Below are 23,367 nucleotides of genomic sequence, written 5' to 3'. Positions count from 1 at the left end.
CACACAAGTAAGAAAGTGTTTGACGGGAAAACATGTGTGAGAACATGTGTGAAAATCATTTGAGAACATCAGTGAGAACATCTGTGAGAACATGTTTGATGGGAAAACGTGTGAAAATCATTTGAGAACATCTGTGAGAACATGTTTGAGATTAAAAAGCTTATAACAGTTGAGCTTTAAAGACATTAAGAGCTTTTAGCCCCCTCCTCTTGTTCCCATCATGGGTTGCCAGGGCAACGGCACGTGACTTAAAGCAAGAGCGACAGGTTTAATTGTGAGCGAGAGAGAGAGAGAGAACATGAGTGACCAGACGTCATAGATCCCAGCTGAAAGTGGATTTGCTCCAAACTATCAAGCAAAGCAGCTTTTTACACCACGTGATGTCAAGTCATGTCAAAGGTCAGAGCGCTTTTGCAAATACATAACTGACCTCTGACCTCTGACCGGTTATCACCTTTTTTGAGCTCCAGAGAAACACGTCATGTGCTTTTAGAGCGTGTTGCTTCACCAGACACCATTAGACACGTGGACATAGTCCATCAATCAATCAATCACGAGTCTCAAAGGGCTGCACAAACCACAACCACATCCTGGGCTCAGATCCCACATCAGGGCAAGGAAAAACTCAACCCGATGGGATGACAACGAGAAACCTTGGAGGGGACCGCAGATGCGGGGAGTGCTGGAGCCTATCTCAGCATACAAACCCCGTTTCCATATGAGTTGGGAAATTGTGTTAGATGTAAATATAAACAGAATACAATGATTTGCAAATCCTTTTCAAGCCATATTCAGTTGAATATGCTACAAAGACAACATATTTGATGTTCAAACTAATAAACTTTTTTGGAACATCCCACAGGTGTGCAGGCTAATTGGGAACAGGTGGGTGCCATGATTGGCTATAAAAACAGCTTCCCAAAAAATGCTCAGTCTTTCACAAGAAAGGATGGGGCGAGGTACACCCCTTTGTCCACAACTGTGTGAGCAAATAGTCAAACAGTTTAAGAACAACCTTTCTCAAAGTGACATTGCAAGAAATTTAGGGATTTCAACATCTACGCTCCATAATATCATCAAAAGGTTCGGAGAATCTGGAGAAATCACTCCACGTAAGCGGCATCAACATCAAAGTGACATCAATCTCTAAAGGATATCACCACATGGGCTCAGGAACACTTCAGAAAACCACTGTCACTAGATACAGTTGGTCGCTACATCTGTGAGTGAAAGTAAAAGCTCTACTATGCAAAGCAAAAGCCATTTATCAACAACATCCAGAAACACCGCCAGCTTCTCTGGGCCCGAGATCATCTAAGATGGACTGATGCAAAGTGGAAAAGTGCTCTGTGGGTTGACGAGTCCACATTTCAAATTGTTTCTGGAAATATTCAACATTGTGTCATCCGGTTGTTAAAAGAAAAGGTGATGTAACACAGTGGTGAACATGCCCTTTCCCAACTACTAAGGCACATGTTGCAGCCATCAAATTCTAAGTTAATCATTACTTGCAAAAAAAAATAAAGTGTATGAGTTTGAACATGAAATATGTTGTCTTTGTAGCATATTCAACTGAATATGGCTTGAAAAGGATTTGCAAATCATTGTATTCTGTTTATATTTACATCTAACACAATTTCCCAACTCATATGGAGACTGAATGTGTAATAAAGCAAAAAATAAAGCACGACAGACGTAGAATAAGAAATACAAATAAAAACAAAACTAACCTCGCAACATTTTCTGTTTAAGTTCATCAATAAGAAGCAACTTTTGTTTTTATATTTAATGTGAGAGAAGTTTCTTTTTTTTTTTTACAGATACAGAGTTAAGCTAATCTGAGTGGAACTGAGGTTTTAAACATTATCAGATGACGTCAATCAATTTGATGTCACATGGCGACAGGAAGTGACCTGTCCTACTTAAATATGACAAAGTTCCCTTTATTGGGGGGGATAAAAAAAATGAAATTAAAGTAAATCAAGTATTAAAACATTTGAAAAAACAAAAGAAAAAAAAGCCATCAACTAAAATAGACATAAGATGTCCAGGAGGTGGCCACATGACTAGCCCCTCCTCCTGACTACTATGTGGTCCCAAAACTTTGCGAGTTTAAACAACCTTTAAAAAAAAAAAAAAAAAAAAAAAATCTTGAGTCTGTGCAAACTTCCAAAGAGAAACAGGAAGTGGATGTATCGCGTCGAAGCGAGTTCGACCAATGACGAGGTCCCACCAGGAGTGACTGTCAACTATCCAATATGGCACTTCAAGTCACTCGACATGTTGCTAACTGTACATTATGTTTAAAAAAGACATGAGGACTGTCTCTGCTGGCACTTCCTGTCTGGGTCTAATGATGGTGACCCACTGAGAGCAGCAGCGGGATCAGGCAGCCCAGCACCAGCGCTCCCACTTCCACCTTACTCAGTCCTTTGCCTCCATTCCCCCCCGCCGCCGCGTGGCTGTGGCCCCCGCCGCCTACCTCAGGGAGGACGTGGACGGTGGCCACGTACAGGAAGGTGCCGGCCGAGAAGAGCATGGCCACGCCCGTGGCGTTGATGTCGGACAAGGCTTCTTTGCTGCTCTGTGCGAGGGAAGAGAAAACAACTGCTGTCATGCAGCACTTACATGTCCATCCATCAATCAATCAATCAATCATTAACGTTTGACATCCAAGCTGAAAGCTCTCGGATCAAACATAAAAAAATGAGGACATGCACACATGACACAGTCATGCATGCTGGAGATGCAACGGTACCAAATTTTACGGTACAGTATTAAGGCCATGCTACCATATTATTGCAAAAAAAACGCTTGCTAAAAATGCCATAGTGCGTAAAATGAAGTGTCATGTCCTCTGTGGTTCTCTGTGTTTTTAAAATATTGATTTCTATTTGTTGTTTTAATTGGTTTTACCCTTTAAAATCGTTTTTAATCAGATTTATTTTTATAATGTTTTTATGTTGGTTTTATAAATAATAATTAAGTTAGAATTTCATGGCTGCAACACGTGCCAAAGTAGTTGGGAAAGGGCATGTTCACCACTGTGTTACATCACCTTTTCTTTTAACAACACTCAATAAACGTTTGGGAACTGAGGAAACTAATTGTTGAAGCTTTGAAAGTGGAATTATTTCCCATTCTTGTTTTATGTAGAGCTTCAGTCCTTCAACAGTCCGGGGTCTTGTTGTCAAATTTTACGCTTCACACATTTTCCATGGGAGACAGGTCTGGACTGCAGGCGGGCCAGGAAAGTACCCGCACTCTTTTTTTACGAAGCCACGCTGTTGTAACACGTGCTCAATGTGGCTTGGCATTGTCTCACTGAAATAAGCAGGGGCGTCCATGAAAAACATGGCACTTAGATGGCAGCATATGTTGTTCCAAAACCTGTATGTACCTTTCAGCATTAATGGTGCCTTCACAGATGTGTAAGTTACCCATGCCTTGGGCACTAATGCACCCCCATACCATCACACATGTTGGCTTTTACACTTTGCGTGGATAACAGTCTGGTTGGTTCGCTTCCCCTTTGGTCCGGATGACACAATGTAGAATATTTCCAAAAACAATTTGGAATGTGGACTCGTCAGACCACAGAACACTTTTCCACTTTGCATCAGTCCATCTTAGATGATCTCAGGCCCAGAGAAGCCGGCGGCGTTTCTGGATGTTGTTGATAAATGGCTTTCGCTTTGCATAGTAGAGCTTTAACTTGCACTTACAGATGTAGCGACCAACTGTATTTAGTGACAGTGGTTTTCTGAAGTGTCCTTGAGCCCATGTGGAGATATCCTTTAGAGATTGATGGCGGTTTTTGATAAGGGATGGAAGGTCACGGTCATTCAATGTTGGTTTCCGGCCATGCCGCTTACGTGGAGTGATTTCTCCAGATTCTCTGAACCTTTTGATGATATTATGGAGCGTAGATGTTGAAATCCCTAAATTTCTTGCAATGTCACTTTGAGAAAGGTTGTTCTTAAACTGTTTGACTATTTGCTCACACAGTTGTGGACAAAGGGGTGTACCTCGCCCCATCCTTTCTTGTGAAAGACTGAGCATTTTTTGGGAAGCTGTTTTTATAGCCAATCATGGCACCCACCTGTTCCCAATTAGCCTGCACACCTGTGGGATGTTCCAAATAAGTGTGTGATGAGCATTCCACAACTTTATCAGTGTTTATCGCCACCTTTCCCAACTTCTTTGTCACGTGTTGCTGGCATCAAATTCTAAAGTTAATGATTATTTGCAAAACAAATTAAATGTTTATGAGTTTGAACATCAAATATGTTGTCTTTGTAGCATATTCAACTGAATATGGCTTGAAAAGGATTTGCAAATCATTGTATTCTGTTTATATTTACATCTAACACAATGTCCCAACTCATATGGAAACGGGGTTTGTACATGCATTGGACACACATACACTAAAACAATGTATGAAATATTCAGCTTTGAGCTTTATAACATTTTGAATTGACCTGGAGGGCTGCAGTTGTTCCATACTTGACTACTATAACTATTACTATAGTTTACTATTGTCAGAATATTACTACACCAAAACTACTTGACAAAGTATTGTTTGAAGTGTGACCCAATGTTGATGTTATCAAATAATAATAAATAAGTTTCATGTGTCAGCGAGTACCTGACTGAGGCCGACAAAGGTGAGCATGGCCAGGACGGGCGCGGCCAGGGCAAACACCAGCAGGTGCTTGCGGATGCGGTTCCTCTCCAGCCCGGCGTGCATCAGGAAGGAGACCAAGCCAAAGGCAGCGGGTGCCTGCAGAACAGTACAAATTGTGTCTTTAGGTTCCTTGGGAAGTTCCCAGCGTGCAACACGGCACCAACGCATTGGTGTGGCTTACCTTGTGTAGCATGATGGCAACAAAGACGATGAGCTGGACGCTAGTTTGGGAGGTGGAGGCGGCGGCTCCGAGGGCCACACCGTCAGCTGGTGTCAACATAAAAAAAAAAAACATATTATTTATGACTTACAGTAAGAGGCAGAAGTTTAGACACACTTTCTCATTCAATTGCTTGAGAAAGTGTGTCTAAACTTGTGACTATACATCAGGGGTGCCCACACTTTTTCTGCAGGCGAGCTACTTTTCAATTGACCAACTCGAGGGGATCTACCTCATTTATATATATCATTTATATTTATTTATTTATGAAAGAGACATTTTTGTAAACAAGTTAAATGTGTTTAATGATAATACAAGCATGTGTAACACATATAGATGTCTTTCTTTCACGAAGACAAGAATATAAGTTGGTGTATTACCTGATTCTGATGACTTGCATTGATTGGAATCAGACAGTAATGATGATAACGCCCACATTTTCAAATGGAGGAGAAAAAAAGTGGTCCTTTCTGTACAATACCACATGAAAGTGGTTGGTTTTTGGCATCTAATTCATCCAGCTTCCATACACTTTACAAGAAAAACATTGGCGGCAAATTCCGTAGCTTGCTTGATTGACATTCACGGCACCCGAGGGTTTTGTGAGATGACGCTGGCTGCTGCCAGTTCATTATTATGAAAAAATGACAGAGAGGAAGGCGAGAAACACTTTTTATTTCAACAGACTTTCACGCTGTCCCTTCCGTCAAAACTCTAAAGGCCGACTGCACATTTCCTATCTTCACAATAAAAGCCCTGCTTCATGCTGCCTGCGCTAACAAAATAAGAGTCTTGGAAAGCTGGCGTGCACAAGTGATGTGCACGCCAGCTTTCTGAGGGATCACTTGTGCACGCCAGCTTTCCGAGACTCTGTATTTAGTTAGCGCAGGCAGCATGAAGCAGGGCTTTTATTGTGAAGATAGGAAATGTGCAGTCGGCCTTTAGAGTTTTGACGGAAGGTACGGCGCGAGAGTCTGTTGAAATAAAAAGTGTTTCTGGCCTTCCTCTCGGTCATATTTTCATAATAATGATCTTGCAGCAGCCAGCGTCATCTCACAAGACCCTCCGGTACCGTGAATGTCATTTAAGTGACGTCTTGGTGAAGATTGATGATCACTCATTTTTAGGTCTATTTTTTTTTAAAAGCCTGGCTGGAGATCGACTGACACACCCCCCGCGGTCGACTGGTAGCTCGCGATCCACGTAATGGGCACCCCTGCTATACATCATGTTATATACAGGAGAGGCCAAAAGTTTGATGTCTCACACCTCATTCACAACACAACTGATGATCCCATTGATAAAGCAACAAATTCCACTAATCAACCCAGATAAGACACACCTTATTTATTTTTTTATCGTGCTGTGTTTGCTCGTTTTCCTTGTGTTTTCTTTTAACCTGCCTATTGTACAGCACTTTGGCTACCCCTTTGGTAAACTTTAAATTAGGGATGCACCGAAATGAAAATTTGTGGCCGAAGCCGAATAAAACTTAAACGCTTGGCCGAAGGCCGAATACCGAATAATGAATGCAGTTTTTCACAATTTTTTTAATATTGCATAAATAGCCTAGAATAAATATTTAGACATGTTTTTCAAATAAAGTAATTTTTTTATTGAATATTGAAATTTTTTAAATATTCCAGTAGCCTTTCTTTTCAAAAAAAGCACAAAGTTTTTCATTTATATTAGGCCTTCAAACAAAACATGCATTCCAAAAAAAAATAAAGTGCATTAAAGTGGATAAACCCACAACAAATGAATTATTGTCCTTTTGGCAAAAGTCTGCTTAGCCACAGTAGATATGCTAATAATGTAAACAGAAGGCTCAAGTAAATCTCATTAAGTGTGTGCTTGTAACCTCATACACTTATACAGGTAGCCTACACAACAGGCTAATAATGTAAACAGAGGCCCCACTAAATCTCAATAAGTGTGTGCTTGTAACCTCATACACTTATACAGGTAGCCTACACAACAGGCTAATAATGTAAACAGAGGCCCCACTAAATCTCAATAAGTGTGTGCTTGTAACCTCATACACTTATACAGGTAGCCTACACAACAGGCTAATAATGTAAACAGAGGCCCCATTAAATCTCAATAAGTGTGTGCTTGTAACCTCATACACTTATACAGGTAGCCTACACAACAGGCTAATAATGTAAACAGAGGCCCCACTAAATCTCAATTAAGTGTGTGCTTGTAACCTCATACACTTATACAGGTAGCCTACACAACAGGCTAATAATGTAAACAGAGGCCCCACTAAATCTCAATTAAGTGTGTGCTTGTAACCTCATACACTTATACAGGTAGCCTACACAACAGGCTAATAATGTAAACAGAGGCCCCACTAAATCTCAATTAAGTGTGTGCTTGTAACCTCATACACTTATACAGGTAGCCTACACAACAGGCTAATAATGTAAACAGAAGCCCCACTAAATCTCAATTAAGTGTGTGCTTGTAACCTCATACACTTATACAGGTACACAACATATCCCAACGTCACCGCGTCAAAAAATTGCGTCACACGCCACTATTCGGCCTTGTTTTTAACTCATTCCACCGAAGGCCGAATGTGGCTTTTTTTGCCATATTCGTCCGAATATATTCGGTTACCGATTAATCAGTGCATCCCTACTTTAAATGTGCTTTATAAATAAAGTTGATTTGATTTGATTTGTGAGGTGAAAACCATTTTAGGTGACTACCTCTTGAAGCTCATGGAGAGAATGCTAAGAGTGTTTTTTTTGTTTTTTTTGTTTTTGTTTTTTTTCCCTTGGCCTCAGTCTGCACCCCCCCCCCCCCCCTCCAAGGCCCAGGCTAAGACCGATTTTTTTATTTCATTTTAATCTTCTATCTCCCCCCGCCCCCCTGTTTACCTGTATTTCATCTTTTTTTGTAAGGGGCGCTGGAAGCCGGCAGACCCGTCAGCGATCCTGTTCTGTCTCCCTGTAATGTTTGTGTGATGTTGAATGGGATTGTGCTGAAAATTGTAATTTTCCTGAAGGAACTCTCCTGACGGAATGAATAAAGTACTATCTAATCTAATCTAATCTAATGTCGTAATCAGAGCAAAGGGTGGCTATTTTGAAGAAAGTAGAATATAAAACATGTTTTCAATTCTTTGATCTTTTTTTGTGAAGTACATAACTCCACGTGTGTTCATTCATAGTTTTGGTGAGACAATCTACAATGTAAATCATGGGTGTCAAACTCTGGCCCTTGAGGCAATATCAATTTAGATTTAGAGCTGGCCCGCCGGTGTTATACAGCATTCACCGCTAATACTCATACTTGCCAACCCTCCTAATTTTCCCGGTAGACTCCCGAAGTTCAGTGCCCCTCCCGAAAATCTCCCGGGGAAACCATTCTCCTGAATTTCTACCGATTTCCACCTGGACATTTATATTGGGGGCGTGCATTTAAAGCACTGCCTTTAGTGTTCTCTACAACCTGTCGTCACGTCCGCTTTTCCTCCATACTAACAGCGTGTCACATAATATTTGTGGCTTTTACACACACACACGCACAAGTGAATGCAAGGCATACTTGGTCAACAGCCATACAGGTCACACTGAAGGTGGCCGTATAAACAACTTTAGCACTGTTACAAATATGCGCCACACTGTGAACCCACACCAAATAAGAATGACCAACACATTTCAGGTGAACATCCGCACCGTAACACAACAGAACGAATGCCCAGAACCCCTTGCAGCACTAACTCTTCCGGGAAACTTCCAGCAAACTGACCAATAATAAACATTTTATTCATGCATTTTCTCTTGATACTTCAAGGCTTGAATGTTTGGTTCATTCATTATTGTTATTTTATTTTCAAATGTATTATTAGCCTGTGGAAAAAAATTGATATCTACCTCAGAAGATTGCAAATAGAAAAAAAGGCATACAATTTTTATTGAAATTTTATTTGATATGCCATTGATATTCTTTTAATTATTATTATTATTTGAAACTGGATTTTGCATGTCATTTAAGTTATATAAGCCTTGCTTGTTCAATATTTAATGCAAAACTTGTCTGGGTCCCTATTAAAAGGTTAATTTGTTCAACCTTGGCCCACGGCTTTGTTCCGTTTAAAATTTTGGCCCACTCTGTATTTGAGTTTGACACCCCTGATGTAAATAGTCATGAAAATAAAGAAAAAACATTGAATTAGAAGGTGTGTCCAAACTTGTGGCCTGTGCTGCATGTCATTAAGTGTTTATTACTAACGAGGACTTTCACAAATGGACTCACTATACATGATGTTATACATGTTCAAGTTAAAGTAGCAATGATGGTCACACACACACTAGGTGTGGTGAATTGGTCCTCTGCATTTGACCCATCCCCTTGATCACCCCCTGGGAGGTGAGGGGAGCAGTGAGCAGCAGCAGTGCAGCTCCCGGGAATCATTTTTGGTGATTTAACCCCCAATTCCAACTTTAGATGCTGAGTGCTAAGCAGGGAGGTAATGGCTCCCTTTTTTATAGTCTTTGGTATGACTCGGCCGGGGTTTGAACTCCCAACCTACCCATCTCAGGGCGGACACTCTAACCACTAGGTTCAGCTCTTGGCTCTCAACACAGGTGGACACTTCTATCCCCTCTCCCTTATCTTCCCTGCTTTTGTTTGTTTGTCTCGTCTTGTCTTACCTCAAACCACTTTTTGCACTGCTTTCCAAAATCTAAACAATGGAAATTGACAAGATCTTCTTGACCAGATGCTCGGGTTCAGTGGAATCTACCCTTCATGACGGAACGTTTGCTGGGTACACCTTGGACTTTTGGGAGAATGTGGGGGGAGTCGTGCAATTTTTTTCCATTGAGGACATCGACACATTTTCCCAAACAAATGTTACTTACCCTAAAAATAGGGCTGGGCGATATATGGACTATACTGGTAATATCGCAGGTTTGTCAATGTGCGATATAGAAAATAACTATATCGTGATATTGAAGTTGCTTTTAACCGCAGGCATTACACTACAGTCTCTTCCCACTCTTTCTTGTCTCTCCTTCTCACAGAGACTTAAAACAAGCGCACATGCGTCACATACGTACGCCTTCGCTCAGCAGAGAGGTAGCAGCATGGTAACATTAGCTGTGATGCTAGCGGAGTGGTGTGAGTGGTAATACGAGAGAAAGAAGGTGCTAATCTGGTAACAAATGAAGGAAGAATTCCTGAGAAAAACATCGTCTGGCGGTGGTTTGGCTTCAAGCGGGAAGATGTCAAACAGACAATTGTAATATGTCAAGTATGCGGCAAAAGCGTCGTTACAAAAAGTAGCACCAACTGCTAATTTGTAGCATTATTTGAAGTCACCCGCTAACATGAATTGATTAACGTGGACCCCGACTTAAACAAGTTGAAAAACTTATTGGGGTGTTACCATTTAGTGGTCAATTGTACGGAATATGTACTGAACTGTGCAATCTACTAATAAAAGTATCAATCAATCAAGAGGATGAAGAGTGCTTGAAACTCTGCATGTCAACATCTCCGGCCGGTGACATACCAACAAAATGCCCAAGCATTTGTGTGCCGTATATTTTTGGTGGATGCATGTGTATGTGTAAGCCTGCCGCGGGTCTCTATTCCGCGGCCTTGATGTCGTGCATTCGTGTTAGAATAATTTTATCTAAGTTATCACAAAAACTTTTTGTTTGAAATGAGTTCTTGGCGAGAAGACCAAAAGCTGTCTTTGAATCCTACCAAGAGTAAGGCTCGTAAAACTCCACTGAGTATGGGGGGAGGCAACATGAAGGTATTTCTGTTTTCTTTCATGTATTGTAATCAACAAAAAGATATTGTCTGACCCAAGAACTACAAAAGCGAAGAGGAAGCAGGACCAAACTCCCCTCCAGGCGACCTCTTTTTTTTTTAAAAACTCTTTTACGAACCTCTTCTTTGAACTGTTTTACGACCTTTTCTGTGAACTGTATCAGCCCTCGTCCCTTAGGAACAGCTGTTGACATGTGGTCAGAGAAAGTCCAAATAAAAGGGGAGAAATACAATCTTTCACCAGAGCGTGGGTGACACTGTAAGGCAGGGGTAGGGAACCTATGGCTCGGGAGCCAGATGTGGCTCTTTTGATGACTGCATCTGGCTCACCGATAAATCTGAGCTGACATTGCTTAACACGATAAGTAATGAATAATTCCACTTGTAATCACAGTGTTAAAAATAACGTTCTAAATATAAAACATTCTCATGCATTTTTAATCCATCCATCCATTTCCTACCGCACCTGATCAAGAAGTTGCGTTACTGGTAAGAAGTTATGTATTTATTATTGATTAGTGTGGGGCTTGCTCTCCTGGGGGTTCTTCAGACCACCAAGCACCGACATGAGAGCTGTTTCAGGGTTACAATATTGTTTTATTTTTCAATAAGTCTCTCAGTTGCTTTCCAGCAATTGTCTTTTTCTCTTTCGTTCTCGCTCGCGCTCTGGCTCAAGCCCCAACCCCGTCTCTCCTCCTGGCTGCTGCTTATAACCGAGCGGCAGGTGTTTAGATAACAAGGCCCAGGTGGGCCGTCTACGCAGCTGTCGCTGATTTCGAGTCCGGTCGTGGAACACCCCGCTATGCTGCAGGCCCGCAGGCCACACCCCCTCCACAGTTAGCTTCTGAATAACAATGTTATTACAAATAATAAGAGACCTATTGTATTCTAGAAATGTTGGTCTTATTTAAAAATGCACGCGTTTAGTTGTGTTGAGTGTTGAAAAAAATATTATATGGCTCTTATGGAAATACATTTTAAAATATTTGGATTCTTGGCTCTCTCAGCCAAAAAGGTTCCCGGCCCCTGCTGTAAGAGGTTACAGGTCGACATGTTTTTCCTCAATTAAGCCAAATTGAATTCTGTCTCTGTTAAATTCTTTGCTTCTTATCTTGTTTAAAAGATGTCATCAGTGTTTGAACCTGACAGTCGCTAGTCTAAAGTTAACACCAACAGGTGTGTGTCCATGAGAGACAGGAAGGGAGTTTGTTGTGCAATGACAATAAAGTTGCATTCCGTTCCACGTTATAAAATGAATAACTATTGCTAACCAGCAGCTTCACACGTTGTCGTACCTGCAGCGTGCACAACAAGACCCAAAGTGGTTGTAATCTTGGAGGAGGCGACTCTTGCTGCCTCAGGATCTGCAGACAGACGACAATAAAATGTTGATTTAGTTCCGCTTGATGCCTTTTTCTTCTTTTTTACCCCCAAAGAGTGCATACCTTCAGCGCTGTGCATGTGGGAGGAGCCTATTTGGTCCACTAGCAGCATGAAGACAAAGCCCAGCACCAGAGAGACGCCGATGCAGGCGTGCAGCTGCTCATGGCCGTGCTCGTGATGGTGGTTGTCCACGCTCAGCACCGCCTCCGCCTTGACCTTTGGCTCCGACACCTCCAGCACCCCCTCCTGGCTGGGAATGTGGTGCCCGTCTGCAGGAACAAGAGGACAACTCAAGAGAGGACAAAACAGTACATACACGCTTAAAGGCCTACTGAGACCCACTACTAGCGACCACGCAGTCTGATAGTTTATATATCAATGATGAAATATTAACATTGCAACACATGCCAATACGGCCGCTTTAGTTTACTAAATTGCAATTTTAATTCTCCCGGGATTTTTTTCTTCAAAACGTCGTGCAATGATGACGTGTACGCGTGACGTCACGGGCTGTTATGAATATGAGCGCTGCACACACACACAGCTAAAAGTTGTCTGCTTTAACGGCATAATTACACAGTATTTTGGACATCTGTGTTGCTGAATCTTTTGCAATTTGTTCAATCAATATTGGAGACGTCAAAGTAGAACGATGGAGTTGGGAAGCTTTAGCCTTTAGCCACACAAACACACGGTGATTCCTTGTTTAAAATTCACAGAGGTGAAGCTTTCCTATGGATCACAGCGAACATGGATCCCAACCGAATGTCAACCAGCAGGTTTTGGTGAGAAAAATGCGGTTAAAAAGTCGCCATCTACCAGAAAACCAGCTGAGCTTGTGGCGCCCATACAGCTGCCGTCGACTCCCCCGAGACACTGCGCGTCAACACCGGCCGTGGACGTACACTTCCGACTATCAGGTACTGTTAAACTCACTAAAACACTAGCAACACAATAGAAAGATAAGGGATTTCCCAGAATTATCCCAGTAAATGTCTCATACTTCTGCTACAACTCAGAGCTGTGTCACCTCCAGAAGTACGCGGATGACACAGCCATCGTCGGGTGCATCAGGGACGGCAGAGAGGAGGAGTTTCGGAACCTGGTGAGGGACTTTGTTGTCTGGTGCCACACGAACCTCTTGCAGCTCAATCCATCAAAGACCAAAGAGCTGGTCATTGACTTTGGGAGGTCGAGTCCACGGTCACAACCTATTGTGATCCAGGGAGTTGAGGTACAGACCGTGGACTCATTCAAGTACCTCGGGGTTTGGGTGGACAATAAGCTGGACTGGACTGTCAACACGGACCACCAGTACAAGAAAGGACAGAGCAGGCTGTACTTCCTCAGGAGACTGCACTCCTTCAACATTTGTAGAAAACTCCTGTGGATGTACTACCAGTCTGTGGTTGCCAGTGTTCTGTTCTACATGGTAGTGTGCTGGGGGGGCAGTACATCTAAGAAGGACAGCTCCAGACTTGAGAAACTGATCAGGCGGGCCGGTTCTAACATGGGAATGAAACTGGACTCACTGGTGAGGGTGGCAGAGAAGAGGACTGTTGACAAACTAGTGAGCATCCTGGATGATGCCAGTCACCCTCTGCATAGTGTTATCAGTAGCCAGAGGAGCCTGTTCAGTTCTAGACTGCTTAGTCCCAAGTGCAGGACTAATAGACTCAAAAACTCCTTTGTCCCACACGCCATTAGACTGTACAACTCCTCTCTGGGGCGGGGGGTGGGGGGGGGGGGGGGGTACTAGGATGACAGGGGATGCAAAACAATAACAGTGCAATAAGTTTTCATAACATGGTCACTACTGCCTACTTTGTCTTGTTATATTCTTATTTTACTGTTATATTGTTATTCCCATTGTTGCTTTTTATTCTTATTGTAATATTTCTCTATTTTGTTTCCATCTAAACCCCCATTATTTACTTTTTACTTTTATTTAAAATTGATCTCAACTCGGCTTCACGGTGGCAGAGGGGTAAGTGCGTCTGCCTCACAATAAGAAGTTCCTGCAGTCCTGGGTTCAAATCCAGGCTCGGGATCTTTCTGTGTGGAGTTTGCATGTTCTCCCCGTGAATGCGTGGGTTCCCTCCGGGTACTCCGGCTTCCTCCCACCTCCAAAGACATGCACCTGGGGATAGGTTGATTGGCAACACTAAATGGTCCCTAGTGTGTGAATGTGAGTGTGAATGTTGTCTGTCTCTGTGTTGGCCCTGCGATGAGGTGGCGACTTGTCCAGGGTGTAGCTGAGATAGGCGCCGGCGCCCCCCGTGACACCAAAAGGGAATAAGCGGTAGAAAATGGATGGATGGATGGATCTCAACTCTCTACACTGCTGCTGGAATTTTAATTTTCCTGAAGGAACTCTCCTGAAGGAATCAATAAAGTACTATCTATCTATCTATCTATCTATCTATCTAAAAACATATGAATCCGTCTCAATGCAACGCGATTGCAATCACGTTTTTTTCTTCTTTTCTATTCCATCACTATCAATATCCTCAAACACAAATCTTTCATCCTGGCTCAAATTAACGGGGAAATTGTCGTTTTCTCGGTCCGAATAGCTGATTATGTTGGAGTCTCCCATTAAAATCACTGTGAATATATGATGAGCAATCAACATGTGACGTCATCGTCTGCGACTTACGGTAGAAGCAAGGCTTTTCTCCAGTTGCCAACTTTATCGTGGATGTTCTCTACTAAATCCTTTCAGCAAAAATATGACAATATGGCGAAATGATGAAGTATGACACATAGAATGGACCTGCTATCCCCGTTTAAATAAGAACATCTCATTTCAGTAGGCCTTTAAGGGCGAGTGGACGTCACGTGCCCTCCCTGAGTCGGCGCTTCATGGCCACACGTGGAAGTAAACGTGCCACGGGAGAAAGCAAGACTTAAGGGTTCAAAAGCTTGTGTGTGACGGGAAGAAGACACTGTTGTATTAAAGCCACGTAAAGAAGACTGCCCACGAAACGGTTCATCCTGAGGAGACTGTCAGAAAGCGGCTTGAAGTAGGGCTGGGCGATATGGCCTTTTTTAAATATCTGGATATTTTTAGGCCATGTCACGATACAGCATATATATCTCCATATTTTGCCTTAGCCTTGAATGAAGACTTGATGCATATAATCACAGCAGTATGATGATTCTATGTGTCCACATTCAAACATTCTTCTTCATACTGCATTAATATATGCTACTTTTAAACTTTCATGCAGAGAGGGAAATCACAGCTAAAAGTGTATTTATTAAACAAATATTAAGCAGTGGCACAAACATTCATGTCATTTCAAAACAGAAAGTGCAAGATTGTCAGAGACATTTTAAAACAAACTATGAGTGCACTTTTGTCCATGATGTCACTAAGATGACATATCAAAACAACACTAAATTGCACTTTTTGTACAGAACGCCACTACAATAGTTTAAAACAAATAAAGTGCACTTTTGTGCATGATGTCACACAAAATATTTCAATAACTGTCAAATAAAAATGAGTCAAATTGCTATGTGGTAGGTTCCTGCGGATGTTATCTCCTTCTGTAGTTCACTATTTTTTTCATATGGTGTTGATGTGGAAATGGTTGCTTTGGCATTTTGTGGGTGTGGCACTGAATGGAGATGTTGACATGCGGAGTAAGCACTCTTCATTCTCTAGCAGGTGACTTTTCAAATGATGCTACACATTAGCAGTAATGCTACTTTTTGTAGCAACGCTTTTGCCCCACACTTGACAAATTACGGTTGTCTGTTCGACATATTCCCGGTTGAAGCCAAACCACCGCCAGACGATGGACCCCCTGCTGTTTTTCTTGGGAATTAATTCTTCCTCCATTTGTTACCAGATTGGCACCTCCTTTCTCTCGTATTACCACTCGCACCACAGCTAATGTTACCCATGCTGCTACCTCTCTGCTCCGCGAGGGCGTACACCTATGTGACATATGAGGTGACAGTATGTGACGTATGTAAGAAGGTGCGATTGCTGTCTGTGAGAAGGAGACACAAGAGAGAGTGGGAAAGGCATGCAGTGTAATGTCAGCAGCTTGAGAACGTATACTCCGATATCACCATATAGTCATTTTCTATATCGCACAGAGACAAACCTGCGATATATCCAGTATGTCGATATATCGCCCAGCCCTATAATCCGATGCGCATTTTGGATGAAAACAGAGCGGCTTAACGGCACTGCCCTTATATTCCAGTGCGCCTTATGGTCTGAAAAATACAGTAGTTGATTAATCGTTAAACTGGTCAATGAGTATTTGACTACCAAAATAGTCATTAGTTGCAGCCCTAATTTCCACATGAACACACACAAATGTACCCCTCCCTAGTACTAACCCACGAGGTGTGGCAAAATTATTCTCTGCTTTTGACCCATCACCCTTGTTCACCCCCCTGGGAGGTGAGGGGAGCAGTGAGCAGCAGCGGTGGCTGCGCCCGGGAATTATTTTTGGTGATTTAACCCCCAATTCCAACCCATGATGCTGGGTGCCAAACAGGGAGGTAATGGCTCCCATCTTTATAGTCTTTGGTATAACCCAGCCGGGGTTTGAACTCACAACCGACACATCTCAGAGCGTACACTAACAATCATTGGTACTTTCACTTTAAGTAGCAGAAAATGTGATATTTCTGACTTCACCGCAGTCTGGAATGCACCACATTTTCTTTTAAGAGCTGCTGCGCCGCACATGTTTTGGTGTGTGTTGTACATACACTTCTGTTTGCTTAGTCACATGACGCAAACCCAATGTGTCGATTTCCTGCACACGTGCAGAACGACGCTGACGTGCTTGTCTATCACAGAGCAAATATTTGTTTGATGTTTTACAAATGTGGCGCAACAACACACAACGTAAATGGAGTATTCTGCATGATGAGGATTTCAACAAACAGAGCTAAGACATTAAAAAGGTTGTTGTTTTTTGGTGGTGATACAACCACACTTTAAGTGTCCATTACGACTTAATTTAAAGCTTTAAATCATTTTCAATCCAAGAAAAACCTGCTGCAACTAATATTAGAAAATGCTAGGCAATGTTTACTATACATTAATGAAACATATCAGGGTTTCCACCAAATTGCCACTAACATATTATATACATATACATATATATATATACAGTATATATATATATATACATACATATATATGTATATATATACATATATATACATAATCCTCCATGTTAAAAGTGCAAGCGAGAGGAAAAACTAAAGGATCGCTGCTCACTCTTGCTGCTTGTTGTCACTTCTTCTGCAGCCGAGTAGTCGCAAGAAGGATCACTAGCGCCCTCTACCACCAGGAGGCGGGAGTCATTTAATGACTCATATTTGACACACGCAGCTACGGTATATGAATAAAACATAGCTGCTTACTGTTCTTTTTAGCATATTCAATAGCTTGGACCTTAAATCCTACTGAATAGCTCTTAATCTTCTTCCCTTTATGCGATTTCAAATGACTGAAATCATCCTCCTCCATTTTGAAAATGATGACAGGTGAAGTGTCACTCGTGACGTGACGAGTTTGACCCGGTGGAAATTGTAAGCGTATGCTAATTATTTTGGCGAAACGAGTTTGACCCGGCGGAAATTCTAGGCATGCGCTAATAAAAATAATATTTTGCGAAACGGGTTTGACCCGGCAGTAATTGTAGGCAGGCACATACTATATACCCGGCGGCAATTCAAGGAAATACAGTATGCAACATTTTGAGCAGAGAACCACCATTACATGTTATGTAGACCACAAGGAAGTCTTTAGCATTTAGAAAAAAACTAATATGACCCCTTTAATGCACAATCTGCAGCATCTTTTGTATGAAAACAGGCCTGACCAGACCTGGTCATCAGCGGTGCAGTTTATAGTCCGGAAAATGCGGTAGATTTTTAATTTTTCAGAAAGTCCTGGCCTCTCACAGGACTAAGTCACTGCACATGTGTGTTTTGGGCTATTTCCTGGGTTTTTTTGTCTGCCATCTGGCACAGGTGTGTTTACCTTGCAGGATCTCCTCATACAGAACGTGAACGCCTTCAGGGATGATGACGGCCAGGGCAGTGCCGCACAGAAGTCCTGCTCCCAACACCGTGACCAGCTTCAGCTTCTCCTGGTGGTGGAAACATCGCACATTGTTAATTTACACTTAGACTTTCTTTTATTGTCATTCAAATTTGAACTTTACAGTACAGATAAGAACATAATTTTGTTGCATTAACTCGTTGGGGCTGCAAGACTTCTGACAAGAACGTTTGATCATATTACGCTTATACTGTGTATATATATATATATATATATATATATATATATATATATATATATATATATATAAAACTCCATCCTATCTTGCGGTTTTGTATTGTACCATATGTCCCGGCGAGAAATCTTAGTTCCAAGAACTCTGGCTTACTAGTGATTCCCAGAGCCCAAAAAAAGTCTGCTCCGGTACTCTGGAATGTTCTAGAAGTAACAGTTAGAGATGTTATATCAGTAGGAGCATTTAAGTCCCATCTGTAAACTCATTTGTCTACTCTAGCCTTCAAATAGACCCCTCTTTTAGACCAGTTGATCTGCCGTTTCCTTTCTGCTCTGCCCCCCTCTCCTTCTTGGAACGGGGGGAATAGGCTCAGTGGCCACGGATGAAGCGCTGGCTGTCCGAAGTCAGGACCTCAGGATCGCTCATCTGTGCATCAGTTGGGGACATCTCTGCCCTGCTGACCTGTCTCTGCTCGGGATGGTCTCATGCTGGCCCCACTATGGAGTGGACTCTCACTATTATGTTAGATCCACTATGGACTGGACTCTCACTATTATGTTAGATCCACTATGGACTGGACTCTCACTATTATGTTAGATCCACTATGGACTGGACTCTCACTATTATGTTAGATCCACTATGGACTGGACTCTCACTATTATGTTAGATCCACTATGGACTGGACTCTCACTATTATGTTAGATCCACTATGGACTGGACTCTCACTATTATGTTAGATCCACTATGGACTGGACTCTCACTATTATGTTAGATCCACTATGGACTGGACTCTCACTATTATGTTAGATCCACTATGGACTGGACTCTCACTATTATGTTAGATCCACTATGGACTGGACTCTCACTATTATGTTAGATCCACTATGGACTGGACTCTCACTATTATGTTAGATCCACTATGGACTGGACTCTCACTATTATGTTAGATCCACTATGGACTGGACTGTCACTATTATGTTAGATCCACTATGAACTGGACTCTCACTATTATGTTGGATCCACTATGGACTGGACTCTCACTATTATGTTGGATCCACTATGGACTGGACTCTCACTATTATGTTAGATCCACTATGGACTGGACTCTCACTATTATGTTAGATCCACTATGGACTGGACTCTCACACTATTATGTTAGATCCACTATGGACTGGACTCTCACTATTATGTGAGATCCACTATAATAATAATAATAATAACTTAGATTTATATCACGCTTTTCTAGACACTCAAAGCGCTCACAGAGAAGTGGGACTCAACATTCATTCACACCTGGTGGTGGTAAGCTACATCAGTAGCCAAAGCTGCCCTGGGGTAGACTGACAGACTATGGACTGGACTCTCACACTATTATGTTAGATCCACTATGGACTGGACTCTCACACTATTATGTTAGATCCACTATGGACTGGACTCTCACTATTATGTTAGATCCACTATGGACTGGACTCTCACTATTATGTTTGTCATTGTCATCCCACTGGGTTGAGTTTTTCCTTGCCCTGATGTGTGATCTGAGCCCAGGATGTCGTTGTGGCTTGTGCAGCCCTTTGAGACACTGGTGACTTAAGGCTATACATAAGGTAAACATTGATTGATTGATGGTTGTAGTGCGGGATAAAAGAGCAATAAGACGCAGACTCAAATTAATGTTGTGATAAAACTGGAAAGCACCAAGTGAAAAAGTGCACAGACAACAAAAAATCAAGTCAAACATAACAAGTGGAAAAGACAACAACATATCAAGTCATCATATTAAGTGAAAAAGACAACAACATATCAAGTCATCATAACAAGTGAAAAAGACTACAACCTATCAAGTCATCATAACAAGTGAGAAAGACAACAACATATCAAGTCATCATAACAAGTGAAAAAGACTACAACCTATCAAGTCATCATAACAAGTGAAAAAGACAACAACCTATCAAGTCATCATAACAAGTGAGAAAGACAACAACATATCAAGTCATCATAACAAGTGAGAAAGACAACAACATATCAAGTCATCATAACAAGTGAGAAAGACAACAACATATCAAGTCAATCTAACAAGTGAGAAAGACAACAACCTATCAAGTCATCATGAAAAGTGGATAAAGACAACAACATAAGTGATCATAACAAGTGAAAAAGACAACAACATATCAAGTCATCATTACAAGTGAAAAAGACTACAACCTATCAAGTCATCATAACAAGTGAGAAAGACTACAACCTATCAAGTCAAACATAACAAGTGGAAAAAGACAACAACATATCAAGTCATCATAACAAGTGAGAAAGACAACAACATATCAAGTCAATCTAACAAGTGAGAAAGACAACAACCTATCAAGTCATCATGAAAAGTGGATAAAGACAACAACATAAGTGATCATAACAAGTGAAAAAGACAACATATCAAGTCATCATAACAAGTGGAAAGACAACAACATATCAAGTCATCATAACAAGTGGAAAGACAACAAGATATCAAGTCATCATAACAAGTGAAAAAGACTACAACCTATCAAGTCATCATAACAAGTGAGAAAGACTGCAACCTATCAAGTCATCATGAAAAGTGGATAAAGACAACAACATAAGTGATCATAACAAGTGAAAAAGACAACATATCAAGTCATCATAACAAGTGGAAAAGACAACAACATATCAAGTCATCATAACAAGTGAAAAAGACAACAACCTATCAAGTCATCATAACAAGTGAGAAAGACTACAACCTACCAAGTGATCATAACAAGTGGAAAAAGACAACAACATAAGTGATCACAAGTGAAAAGGACAACAACATATCAAGTCATCATAACAAGTGAGAAAGACTACAACCTATCAAGTCATCATGAAAAGTGGATAAAGACAACAATATAAGTGATCATAACAAGTGAAAAAGACAACATATCAAGTCATCATAACAAGTGGAAAGACAACAACATATCAAGTCATCATAACAAGTGAGAAAGACTACAACCTATCAAGTCATCATGAAAAGTGGATAAAGACAACAACATAAGTGATCATAACAAGTGAAAAAGACAACATATCAAGTCATCATAACAAGTGAAAAAGACAACAGCATAAGTCATCATAACAAGTGAAAAAGACAACATATCAAGTCATCATAACAAGTGAAAAAGACAACAGCATAAGTCATCATACAAGTGAAAAAGACAACAACATATCAAGTCATCATGAAAAGTGGATAAAGACAACAACACAAGTCATCATAACAAGTGAGAAAGACAACAAGATATCAAGTCATCATAACAAGTGAGAAAGACTACAACCTATCAAGTCATCATGAAAAGTGGATAAAGACAACAACACAAGTCATCCTAACAAGTGAAAAAGACAACAAGATATTGAGTGTAAAAGACCAGATAAGAGTGTTTAAAAGTGGACTTGCCTCTGAGAAGTTGACTGCCAGAGGAATGGTTCCAGCTACGTAGCAGCCCACCAGCATGGCCACAGACAGCAGGCTGATGGAGCTGAAGTCCTCCATCACTGCACTTCTGTTCGTCTTAAAAGCAGATTAGATTCTTCTCGCTGTTGTTGTTTAGTTGGATGTTGGACAAGTGCAGTAATTTAACAGCAAGTTGGCCACTTGAGCGCCGGCCTGGCGAGCTAAGCTAATGAAGCTAAGGAAGCTAAGGAAGCTAAGTAAGCTAAGTAAGCTAAGTAAGTGTCGGTTGTCACACAGGAGAGAGGAAGAAAGGCGTCAAGGCTCCCGTCCAAGCAGCCGACGCCGCGCTTCATGGCCTCCGTGTGGGACAAATGTTGGACAAATGTGAGACAATTTCAGACAAGAAGCCGCCGCAGCAAACACAACAAACATGCTAAAAGAGAGGAGCCAGAAGGAGGTACTTCCGGGTCACGTGGTATCCTGCCACGTCACCGTGTGGAACGCGGCAAGAAAGTGCATATTTGGTGTTGTATTTTTATTTACTTTTTTTTTTTTTTACCAAAATGTAAAAATAAATCCCACGCCGTGTTGCATAAAACCATTTTTTTTTAAAACCATTAAAGATTTTAATAATACCACCTGCCGATTGACTTGATACCGCGTTACCTGTAGTTCTGTATGAGTCCAGCAGATGGCGGCATCATTGACTGCAAACGCCACTGACATGTCGTCACTGGTCATTGCTTCCTGGGCCTGCAACCTCATTATTTTATTGGCTAAGTTTTATATTCATAAATGTAAGTTTCTTAATACCCGTCCTATCTTTTGTGCCTTTAAAAAAGATCTGGAACTTTACATTAAAACGCTCTCTACCTCTAACAACAAAAAAGCTGTGAAAACGATGATGCTGTGTTCCAAATTTAAGTTGTTTGATGAATCTGAATAAGCCTACGGCTTTGCATTTTGTTTATTATTTATATATATATATGTTTGTATTCTTTTTTTATTATTTTGAACTTACAACCCCCTGGCGCTGTTTTGTACTGTTTTCATAATGTTTTATAATGTTGTATATTGTTGTTTGTCTTACTGTTTGTAATTGTTGAAATTTATAAATAAACCTTTAAAAAAAAAAAATTAAAAAAAATATGTTTTATGGTTGAGCTTTTGCAATTTGTTTATATATTTATATGTGTATATATATATATATATGTATATGTATGTGTATATATATATATGTATGTGTATATATATATATATACACATATAAAAATATATATATGTATACATAAATATATATTTCTCAATTGTTTGTACATATATGTATATATATATATACATAATTTCTCAATTATTTGTATATGTATATATATATATATATATATATATATATATATATATAGGCGTGAATGTGAGTGTAAATTTTGTCTGTCTTATCTGTGTTGGCCCTGCGATGAAGTGGCGACTTGTCCAGAGTGTACGCTGCCTTCCGCCAGATTGTAGCTGGGATAGGCACCAGTGCCCCCCGCGACCCCAAAGGGAATAAGCAGTAGAAAATGGATGGGTCTGTCAT

The 23,367-nt window shown here is 41.0% G+C and overlaps 1 protein-coding gene across 1 annotated transcript; it reads right to left on the bottom strand.

Moving 5' to 3' along the window:
- Positions 1-1,771: 1,771 nt before the first annotated feature.
- On the bottom strand, positions 1,772-22,256 carry slc39a9 (solute carrier family 39 member 9). The gene is made up of 7 exons (XM_061893931.1): positions 21,798-22,256; positions 18,112-18,220; positions 12,149-12,355; positions 11,999-12,067; positions 4,869-4,954; positions 4,649-4,783; positions 1,772-2,584 (listed from the first exon to the last, which is right to left on the bottom strand). The coding sequence occupies exons 1-7, from the start codon at positions 21,891-21,893 to the stop codon at positions 2,351-2,353; spliced, it is 936 nt and encodes a 311-aa protein (XP_061749915.1). The 5' UTR covers positions 21,894-22,256; the 3' UTR covers positions 1,772-2,350.
- Between the last annotated feature and the right edge of the window lie 1,111 nt (positions 22,257-23,367).

The sequence above is a fragment of the Nerophis ophidion genome, linkage group LG03 (genome assembly GCF_033978795.1).
Source record: "Nerophis ophidion isolate RoL-2023_Sa linkage group LG03, RoL_Noph_v1.0, whole genome shotgun sequence".
Taxonomy (NCBI): Eukaryota; Metazoa; Chordata; class Actinopteri; order Syngnathiformes; family Syngnathidae; genus Nerophis; species Nerophis ophidion.
Note: the sequence above shows the minus strand (reverse complement) of the source record. Positions and strands in the feature narration are given on the sequence as shown.

Bases quoted from the DNA above. Each gene is read 5' to 3' on its own strand.
- slc39a9 (XM_061893931.1), bottom strand. From the start codon at position 21,893: ATGGAGGACTTCAGCTCCATCAGCCTGCTGTCTGTGGCCATGCTGGTG. The intron at 18,221-21,797 runs GCAAGTCCACTT...TTCCACCACCAG, and splicing joins TGGCAGTCAACTTCTCAGAG to GAGAAGCTGAAGCTGGTCAC. The intron at 12,068-12,148 runs GTATGCACTCTT...GTCTGTCTGCAG, and splicing joins CCACATGCACAGCGCTGAAG to ATCCTGAGGCAGCAAGAGTC.